We start from the raw sequence: 10,739 nt of genomic DNA on the forward strand, positions 1-10,739 counted from the left end.
TCTGTGTCCTGTCTTCTGTAGCTGAGATTTGGGATGTGGGTTTGCTCTGTCCTGCAGTTCTGCAGTCGTACCCGCCGCTGCTCATGCACTGTCTTAGAAACCTGCAACTGCAGAGGCATGAGAGCAAGTAACTAAGCCCCTGGTAGGTAGGGTGGTACTGGTACTCTCCGCCAGACATGTCCCGGGCTGTGGTCTGCATGTCCAGGCCAGTCAGAATGCAGGCTGCCACACTCCAGCCGTGAGAGGTAGCTTTCTCACCCAGAGCCACGAGGTCATTCTTTTCTGTAGCAGGGCTATTAAAAAGTGCAGGGCCGTTTAAATGAAGACCTTTAAGACTGTCTTTAGATTTATACCATTATTGCAAAGACAAAGCACAAAGTTCCCATAAGCTCCAAACTCAGTGTCCGTGTTAGGCTCATCTGTCTAGTCCAACAGAGACATTAGGAGGAGAGAGCGTACATTATTCAGATGTCTAGTTTGCCTCGATGGCCTTTCTCTGCTTAGGGTCCCATCCAGCTTTCCATGTTAGCTAGCTGTTCTCGTCTGGATTGCGAATTTCTCAGACTTGATTGCCTTTGGTTTGACCTTGAAGGCCGTGAGGTCTAGTATTTTATATATTTATTATCCCTCATTAATTAGGATGAGGTAATGTATGTGAGAGTAAGGCAAAGGAGGCAGCGAAGCCCCTTATCTTAATATGTGAATCAGTTAAGACTCCACGTGGTTGTTGGCGGTGACCCTCCTGGGTTTCTCTGCTGGTGCTGTTTGCCCTTTTCATACCGTGGTAGAGGAAAGGCGGCAGTGCAGATCATAGGGATGATGTGTTTGGCTTCTCATCCTAGGAGCTGAGCATCTGCATAGGTTAGAGTCCCTGCTGTTGTCTCCATCAGTAAGGACTTGACCCTGGAGTTTGTAACACTGTTTTAAACTCGTGACCTAGCTCCTCCCATCCAGCCCTGCTTATATCCACAGTTCACTGTCACAGGGAGTTTCTTTTGTTTTACGTTCCTTCTGATACTACAAGGTCCTACAGAATTTATCTGGGATATTTCTTGCCTCCACTGCAGAATCAGCCCTTCTCTAAGGAGCAGGGCTATTTTTAATCTAACTTGAAAATTCTCAGTAGCTTTTAAAGTAGAGAAAATCTAAATTTATTAACTCTCCTGATGATTGCATGATCATAAAGAATGTATCTTTGCCTCTTAGGGTTTATTTTCCCAATTTATGTGGTAAAACAAATATGCTGTTGTGTAAAACAAACCATTAGTATTGGGTATTAGAGAGCTGGGTGAGTGAGTAAGGGTGCTCGCTGCTCCTCCGAAGGTCCTGAGTTCAATTCCTAGCATCCATACACTAAGGCAAAAAATACATAAAATACACACACAAGTAAACTTTAAAAAGTAATTATAAATAAATAAGTAAACTTGTAAAAACACACAAAAACATTTTAACAGCCAGTGAACTTATATGCAGAGCACTTAGACATTCTTAACATTTACTTAAAGGAGACTCAGGATTATTTTATGGCCTAGGTGTATGACCCTGCAGAAGTCCTAACCTTTTCTAGCCTCTGTGAAAGGATGTGATTCTGTCATTCCTGGGCTGTTGTCTCTATAACTTGGTGACATCACTGTGTTATGTAAGCTGTTAGGTCAGCCTAAAGTGAGCGTGTGCTGAGTGCGCCAGCGCTCCCACAGTGCTGCTGCTTTTCCTTTCTGACAAGTGGCTACATTTGTGCTCTGCATCTCTGTGCTCTGCTGTAACTAGTTTTCCCAAATGGCGTGCAGATTTATTGATCGACTAGTGCATGGTGGTGCATGAGATATACTGTTTCTGTTCCTTTTGCTCTTGAACAGACGTGGAGGGGGTAATCTCTGAGCCCTCAGCATTGGCACTCAGCAGGTGCACTAACAGAATCTGCTCTCGGACACTTGCTTCTCATACCAGAAAGCTGGCCTTGGTGCCCAAGATCTGGGGAGGCGGGGGGCGGGGGGTCTTGTTTGTTTCCCTTTTCCGTTCCCCTCCCCTCCCCTTCCCTTCCCCTTCCTTCCCCTGTGTAAAAGTACATGTGCATGTGTTGGTGGGCTTATGCTTGGCTTCCTTCCCCTGTGTAAGAGTACATGTGCATGTGTTGGTGGGCTTATGCTTGGCAGGTGTGTAGAGGTCAGAGGAGAGTTCTATGGATATAGTTCCCCCACTTGTACGTGGGATCCAAGGTTGACCCCAGGTTGTCAGATTGCCCAGTTTGCACAGCACACTTTACCTACGGTGCCATCTCACTGACCACACACACTTTACCTACGGTGCCATCTCACTGACCACAGCACACTTTACCTACGGTGCCATCTCACTGACCACACACACTTTACCTACGGTGCCATCTCACTGACCACACACACTTTACCTACGGTGCCATCTCACTGACCACAGCACACTTTACCTACGGTGCCATCTCACTGACCACATTCATCTTTGTGTTCTTAATACTTTGTCTTTACCACAATATCTTTTGGCAAACTGCATCTTCATTTTAAATATGCTGATTCTTCAAAGTTTGAAAACTTTTATGTTATAGCAGTGAAAAAAAGTTCATTACTATAAATAAAATACTTACTTTCTTTACTAATAGAAACCAATTCTTCACCGAAGAAGAAGAGTTCGTAAGCGGAAACACCACAATAGCAGTGTCGTCACAGAGACCATCTCTGAGACCACTGAGGTGTTACATGAGCCTTTTGAAGACTCTGACTCTGAGAGACCAATGCCAAGACTGGAACCTACATTTGAGATTGACGAAGAGGAGGAGGAGGAGGATGAAAGTGAGCTCTTCCCCAGAGGGTACTTTCATTGCCTGTCCTCACAGGACATCCTTAGGTGTCAGTCCTCCTCTAAGAGGCCGTCTAAAGATGATGATGATGAGGAGGAGGAGGAGGAGGAGGAGGAGTCAGACGATGCGGATGGTACGTTTACAGAACTGTTTCTTAGAGGAGTCTCTGTGTGTCTTTGAAAATACAGAAGTAATTGCTACAAACCATTCCCCAAAGTGTTGGAAGTGAACTGTCTCTAAGACTGGAAGTGGGAGGGTTGGCAGCCTCCGCGGATTGCATGGGAGATCTATCCATATTCACTTTTACTTTTAATGCTGCTTCTTTAATCTGATCTGTTCGTGCTTTTGCAGGAAATCTTAATTATTGAAAGTCCTTCTTTTTACCTAATATCGTCTAGGTTTTTATCTGAATCCTCAGTTAAAGGGTGTTAGAATAAGGGGTTACTGGATTGTGTGGTCTCTGGTGTCAGCCTGTTTGAGTACTTAGGTTTGGTGCTCAGCAGCTCTGGTAACTGAGTCAATGAGAAAGTGTCATCTGAGCACTGGTGGGACTCGGTCCTCTGCTCAGGAACCTCTCTGAATCATGCCTCTGATATGTGTCACTCAGCCAGTAAGCTGTTCCTTTTCATTGACTGTGTTTATCTTACGTCGTTATTTAAGGCTCACCGTACAGACTCTGGCTGGCCTCAGCCCATTGTGTTCTGGGATTATAGGTGTGCACAACCCGGTAACAAGTTACACATTTCTAATAAGTGGCAACGATAACAAAATAAGCTAAGTTATATGGTGTAGCTAACATTCTGGCCATTTACTTTTAGAATAGACTTGGTTTTGCTTCACACTCACATGTACAGAACCAGGCTCACTTGAGATGAGCCAGGAGGAAGGCAGGCCTGGGGAGCGCTGGGCTGTACCCTTCACCACGTTTGCTGGGAGCGCCTCTGATGGCCTTTGCAGTTTTTTGAAGAAATCTTGTTGCTCAGTGTTGCTTTGTACTATTTTATTTTTATTTTATTTTATCTTTTGCCTTATTTAGTAGACTTTTTTATTTTATTCTCTTAAAAACTTGGCTTCAAACTTAGAACGTAGGACTTGGATTTTTCTAACAGGATATGTAGTTAGATGGTGATGGGCCCTGAGTTCTGTCCTTAAAATCCAAACCAAAATCTTTGTGGTGTGTGTGTACATGTGTGTGCATGCGTATGTGCAGGGGTGTATATGTGTGAATTTGTGTGCATGTGTACGTATATTTGTGTGTGAGAATGTGTACGTGTGTGTTCATGTACATGAGTGTGAGTCCCCATGGTAGGAGAAGACAGAAGAACTGTGTGTGGCACAGTCCAGCTGGGATGCGCACGCTTGCCTCACATGTGTGGGAAGTGCACGCTGGCCTCATGTGTGTGGGAAGCGCATGCTGGCCTCCTGTGTGGCCTCTGAGGTATTGGAATTCACACTATTACCTTGCAGTTTTCTTATCATAAGGCTTACTTATGGGGCTTGTTTTTAATGTAGTGATCATTAAATTCCTTGTTTTATTTAATAAATGATGGCCCAGAGTTTTACTCTTGGTAGATATTGCTGCCTATCTGGGAACTGAGACTGTTTTGGTGTGATTGGCACTTGGTGCTGTGCTCTGTCCTGAATCAGTGTGTGTCACAAAGGTACCCTCCTGTAAACTCCTATGACCTTGATAATTTTTACTTATACTTCCGTTGCCTTTGCTGACTTCCAGATGTATTACAAACAAGCCTTTAATCTCCCTTCCTCAATGTTCATAGCCTTTTAAAATGAATAGTAATTACGAATGTATTTAATGCCACTGAACTCTGCTTTAAAACGATTAAAGTTTTATCTTACATGTCTTGCCACGATTAGAAAAAGTAATGCCACTATTGAATTTATTTCCTCTAAATCTTATTGGCACGTTGACCTTCCTTGTTTAGTACTACATGTCAGTGTGTGTTAAGACGGGATGGTTTGCTGTTGGTCCCGTGTAAACAAGTGACTGACAACTATTCACAGGGATGGCTCGTTTCTGGTCTACAGGAATTGCCTCATAATCCCACTTCAAGTATGATTTGTGGAAACTAAAACTAAGCAAAGAGGTGACAGAAGCAGCTGAGGTTTAACTTAGAGCTGACACGCTTAGAGCTGACACACCTGCTCCTCTTCACCGCGTCTTCATGGAGTTTGCTTTCAGCCGCCTTTAACTAGGGGGTGGCAGAGTCATATTGTATCCTTTAGATTCTTCTGCTGTATATGTTGGTCTCAAAGAAATACTAGGTCTTGTAACCTGTCTTACTATCTCTTTTCTATACAGACACTCCTGTCCTAAAGCCAGTATCTCTCTTGCGAAAATGTGATGTGAATAGTGCTTCACTTGAACCAGATACCTCTACACCTATGAAAAAGAAAAAGGGATGGCCCAAAGGCAAGAGCCGGAAGCCTGTCCATTGGAAGAAAAGGCCTGGGCGGAAACCAGGGTTTAAATTGAATCAGGAAATCATAGCTGTTTCCGCCCAGGAATGCGGAGTTGAGCCCATAGTCCCCATTAAACCAGGACGGAAACCCAGAACTCAAGAGAGTGGAGATGGCGTGGAGGTAAAGGAGGACGTGCTGGAAGAAAGGAAGGAGGAGATGCAGACAGAGCCAGATGAGGAGGCCGAAGAGGAAGAGGACACAGCCAGCAGTGACCTCAGAGCCATGTCCCCGCTGGACAGCAGCCACAGCCCCGATGCAGAACCGAAGGAGCCCGAGGCAGAGGAGGATGAGAAGCCTTTGGACGACCAGAGGCAGTCAGAGGAAGAGCCTCAAGAGCTGGAGCAGGAGCATGAGGAGGAAGATGACGTGACCGCAGAGGCAAACCAGAACGACGACCATGACGCTGATGATGAGGATGATGGCCACCTGGATTCACTCAAGACGAAAGAGCCAGAGGAGCAGTCTGCGGTGAGGGAGGAGCGCCAGGAGGAGCCGGGCCTCCAGGGGGCTTTTTTAGATGCAAACATGCCGGACAGTGGGGAGAGTATGAAGGATAAGGACGAAGCCGAGCCGGACTCCGAAGAGGAACAGCCTTCCCATGAGGCGTCTGTGGTATCAGAGACCGTGCCAGGCTCTGAGGAGGACCATGAAGAAGACTCGAACACTAAGGAAGAGTTAATTGAGCTAAAAGAGGAGGAAGAGATCCCACACAGTGAACTGGACCTGGAGACTGTGCAGGCAGTGCAGTCTTTGACTCAAGAAGAAAGCAGTGAGCACGAAGGAGCCTACCAAGACTGTGAAGAAACCCTTGCAGCCTGCCAGACTCTGCAGAGTTACACCCACACGGACGAGGACCCCCAGATGTCCATGGTTGACGACTGTCATGCCTCAGAGCATAATAGCCCAATATCCTCCATCCCATCTCACCCTAGCCAGTCAGTTCGCTCTGTCAGCAGCCCCAGCATGCCTGCCCTGGAGAGTGGCTACACACAGATCAGCCCAGAGCAAGGATCCCTGTCCGCACCCTCTATGCAGAACATGGAGACCAGCCCCATGATGGATGTGCCTTCCGTATCAGACCACTCTCAGCAGGTGGTGGACAGTGGCTTCAGTGACCTGGGCAGCATCGAGAGCACCACAGAGAACTATGAGAACCCAAGCAGCTATGACTCCACCATGGGCAGCAGCATCTGTGGCACTAACTCCTCGCAGAGCAGCTGCTCCTATGGTGGCTTGTCATCTTCCAGCAGCCTCACCCAGAACAGTTGTGTTGTTACTCAGCAAATGGCAAACATGGGCAGCAGTTGCAGCATGCTACAGCAGAGCAGTGTCCAACCAGCTACCAACTGCAATATCAAGTCGCCTCAGACTTGTGTGGTGGAAAGGCCTCCCAGTAACCAGCAGCCACCTCCGCCCCCACCCCCACCGCCACCACCCCAGCAGCAGCAGCAGCAGCAGCAGCCACAGCAGCCGCAGCAGCCGCAGCCGCCGCCGCAGCAACAGGCGACCCCACAGCCTCCCCCACCACAGCCGCAGCAGCAACAGCAGCCCCCTCCACCGCAGCAGCAGCCCCAGCCCCCTCCACCCCAGCAGCAGCCCCCTCTGTCACAGTGCAGTATGAACAACAGCTTCACTGCAGCTCCAATGATAATGGAGATTCCCGAGTCGGGAAGCGCTGGGAATATCAGTATCTACGAGCGAATTCCGGGGGATTTCGGGGCTGGCAGCTACTCCCAGCCATCAGCCACCTTCAGTCTAGCCAAGCTGCAGCAGCTGACTAACACCATCATGGACCCTCATGCCATGCCTTACAGTCATTCTCCGGCTGTGACTTCCTATGCAACCAGTGTTTCTCTGTCTAACACGGGACTGGCTCAGCTGGCTCCATCTCATCCCTTAGCCGGGACCCCTCAAGCACAAGCCACCATGACTCCACCCCCAAATCTGGCATCTACTACTATGAACCTCACGTCACCTCTGCTACAGTGCAACATGTCTGCCACCAACATCGGGATTCCTCACACTCAGAGGTTGCAAGGGCAGATGCCAGTCAAGGGACACATTTCTATCCGTTCCAAGTCTGCACCTTTACCCTCTGCAACTGCACACCAACAGCAGCTCTATGGCCGCAGCCCACCAGCAGTCGCCATGCAGGCAGGCCCTCGTGCATTGGCTGTGCAGCGTGGAATGAACATGGGGGTTAATTTAATGCCCACTCCAGCCTATAATGTCAATTCCATGAATATGAACACCTTGAATGCCATGAACAGCTATCGAATGACACAGCCCATGATGAACAGCAGTTACCATAGTAACCCTGCCTACATGAACCAGACAGCACAGTATCCTATGCAGATGCAGATGGGAATGATGGGGAGCCAGGCCTATACCCAGCAGCCTATGCAGCCAAACCCTCATGGGAACATGATGTACACTGGGCCCTCCCATCACAGCTACATGAACGCTGCGGGTGTGCCGAAGCAGTCACTCAACGGACCTTACATGAGGAGATGAGCGGGAGGAGCTTGCAGTTAGAGCTTAAATAGATATAAATAAAGGGACTTTTTATACTGACAAACCAGAGAAAAAATGGACCTTTTTCCAGTTAAAATATTACTGTAGAGTTAGAGGAGTTTTTCCTTGGTTTATTATTATTACTGTTTTTGTTTTGTTTTTAGAAAACCTGATCTCTTTTTGGGGGTTCGACTTTGTTTTGGGTTTTTGTTTCCTTCACAATCTTGACATTTTACAGTAGAACTCATCTAAGGATGGATTTGGGTAGGGAAACATGCACAACATCTTTTCATAATTAAAGGAGCCTTACTTTCTTTATATACCACATGGACAGAATTGTATGTAAACGTGAGTTGTTTTTATTTTCAGATGTATGTTTCCCCTCACTGTCTGCAGCTCCCAGTGTTGTCATTTAAATGTCCTGTATACATCTCAAGGGTCAGCCAGGCCCTGTCCTCCAACCTTCATTACCCACGTCATTCCAGCAGGAGGCACTTAGGGGAGCCAGGATGGCGACGACGGGAGAGCGACCCAAGCTCCTCAAACTCAGTGTTGTTATCATTACTATTAATAAAGTAAAGCAAGTGATGCTTCTCCTTGTAAAATTCCCCCTCCCTACACACACACACACACACACACACCCTGGAAACTTTTCCCCAAGAGTGTTTCTAGGTAGACTCCATTGAAATTGTTTTTCCTTAATCAAGTGTAATATAATTCTTTTTTTTTTTCCCCAATATTCCCACTCAGCACTCAGAAACACAAAAATACTGTAAGTCTCACTTAACAGCAGAATCTCAGAGGAAAGCTGTTTGCAATCCTCCTCCAGCCTTTGGAGGGCACAGATGGTCAGAGGGGAGATGGCCCTCCTGGTTCACCACCTGGTGAATCAGCCCTCACACGCACACTCCACGCCCCTCTTCAGTATGTACTTGGAAATGTGGACGAAGGGTCTTGTGCTTGCGCCTTTGACTCTGCTAACCCTCAGAGCAAGCCCCTGTGATTTGCCTGTCATATCGTATCCATAGTTTCCACGAATGACTGTAGTATCAGTGACTTAGAAAGCCCCTGGTGCGGGAGGCCCAAGGAGATGATGGTGTGACTTTTGTAGCTGCAGAAGTGATGCATACCTCTCGTTTTCATTTGTCTTGAGATCCTGAATTCACCCCCAAGAGCCAGTGTGCACTCGCCCCTCTCCTGTGAGGCTGAGCAAGGAGAGCCACCACCAGCATAGCAGGCACAGCTGGCAGAGGGCGTCAGGAGGCTCATGTCTCACTAGTTAGCCGTTCTCTTCCTACTCGCTCCAGGGATAGGTAAAACAACTATATATATAATTATAATTATATATATATTATATATTCCATCATTAGAAGATGGAAACTATTATACCACTTGGTATGTGCAGTCAAATATCCAAAAGGAGGACATAATGCTTAAAAAGTTACCTGTAAGCATAAATTGTCTCCTTTATTTGTACATTTTATATAGATAAATTTTTAAAGTACTAATTAGGCATTACATTTTTTCAAATGCACAGGTTTGTTGGGCTTTTTTATAGACCTTAATTGGCTTTCTCAATTAAGTGTGTTAGATAGAAAAGCAGAATTCCACACTGTACCGCTATCAACTCTGAGCATGTGCAAGGCTGCGTAGGACCCAGTTTCTCTGTATATACTGTTCCGGTTCCCAGTCATCTCTGTAGAATGTGCACCGTGCCGCCCTCTCCCACATCTCAGCTATGTCATTGCTCCCTGGATAGGATGGGGCAGGAATGGGAGGGAGGGAGGGAGGGAGGTCTATTTGGGAGGAGGGTGGGTCAAGGCAGAAGGAGAAGCTGTTGAAAGAGGGCCGTGAGTTCACTTTCTGTTGGTTTGCAGTTGTGTTTGGGTTTCTTTGTTTTGTTTTGTTTTGTTTTTAAATTCAATCAGGCAGCTCCCTTTTCCGCAAGCCTCTTTGTGACTGTAGAACTATTGTAGAAAAAAAAATATGTTCTTTTCTATATTATAAAAGAAAATTATCCAACACGGTAATATTGGTACCTGTCATTTTTTCACTTCTGTTTTAAAAAAATGTATTTTTAGCAAGATAACTTGGGTAATCTTCTAAAAAAGAAATTTAAAAACTCACTTGTTAGTGACTTTGATGCCTTTTAAAATAAGAGCTTTTTCATTTCATTCCATCTTTAAAATTTTTTATCTTTGTTGTAGAATATTAAAAACTATTTTAAGAAAGATAAAAATTCTCTTTAAAGAGATCTCTAGAGTGTGTGACTAGAGCTCGAGATGCCTCTAAAAGCCGCATGTACAAACTCCGTCCACTCCTGTCTGTTTATATCTGCTTTTCCTGTTTTGTAACCTCTTTGTACTTTGTTCCTGGTGACTTGTGAGCCGAGGGAGGGGTGCCCAGACCCTTTGTACTTCTCCATGTCATGCTCCTGGCCAGGCAGCCCCCTCCTCTCCTTGTATGTAATATCTTTTCCCCCTTTCTAGCAAGTACTTTCAAAAGAACTCTGTACATTTTAACATAAAAAAAAATAAATTATGTTGAGCCATTTTGGATGTCTGTCTTGCATGTGTAATTTTTATCCCGAGTGTTTCAGAGTTTCCAGGATTCTTCTTCCACATGGAGACTGTGTGTGTTAACTCTTTTCATACTCACCATAGTGTCCATTCATGTGCATGATTAAATGCCAGCAGAAACTGGGGTGGTGGTTGTACTTAGGCAGGGACTCACTGTTCAGGCCCGACTGGCCTAGAACTTGCTGCAGACCAGGGTGGCCTTGAACAGATCCATCTTCTCCTGCCTTGAGAGCTCTGGGATCAAAGGGCTATTAGAATTTCATTTTTCCTTTTCTAAAGAAAATGTAGTATTTTGAATTTTCTAGAGAAGTCCATTTGAAAACCTAAAGGGGTTGTGA

General features: G+C 46.0%; 1 protein-coding gene and 1 long non-coding RNA gene across 6 annotated transcripts in view; one reads left to right on the forward strand and one right to left on the reverse strand.

The window, feature by feature from the left end:
• The window catches only part of Kat6a (lysine acetyltransferase 6A), a 203,676-nt gene extending 193,296 nt beyond the window's left edge, over window positions 1–10,380 (forward strand). For all 5 annotated transcript variants that reach the window (XM_052162288.1, XM_052162285.1, XM_052162284.1 and 2 more), the window contains 2 exons: window positions 2,630–2,960; window positions 5,148–10,380. In XM_052162288.1, the coding sequence (XP_052018248.1) occupies window positions 2,630–2,960; window positions 5,148–7,822 (3,006 nt within the window). In that variant the 3' untranslated portion in view covers window positions 7,823–10,380. The remainder of the gene's footprint in view (window positions 1–2,629; window positions 2,961–5,147) is intronic.
• Window positions 2,207–2,535, reverse strand: LOC127668619 (uncharacterized). The gene is made up of 3 exons (XR_007974129.1): window positions 2,441–2,535; window positions 2,335–2,404; window positions 2,207–2,298 (listed from the first exon to the last, which is right to left on the reverse strand). It is a non-coding gene; the product is annotated as an uncharacterized LOC127668619 (long non-coding RNA).
• Window positions 10,381–10,739: the final 359 nt, after the last annotated feature.

The sequence above is a fragment of the Apodemus sylvaticus genome, chromosome 18 (assembly GCF_947179515.1).
Source record: "Apodemus sylvaticus chromosome 18, mApoSyl1.1, whole genome shotgun sequence".
In the NCBI taxonomy this organism is placed as follows: Eukaryota; Metazoa; Chordata; class Mammalia; order Rodentia; family Muridae; genus Apodemus; species Apodemus sylvaticus.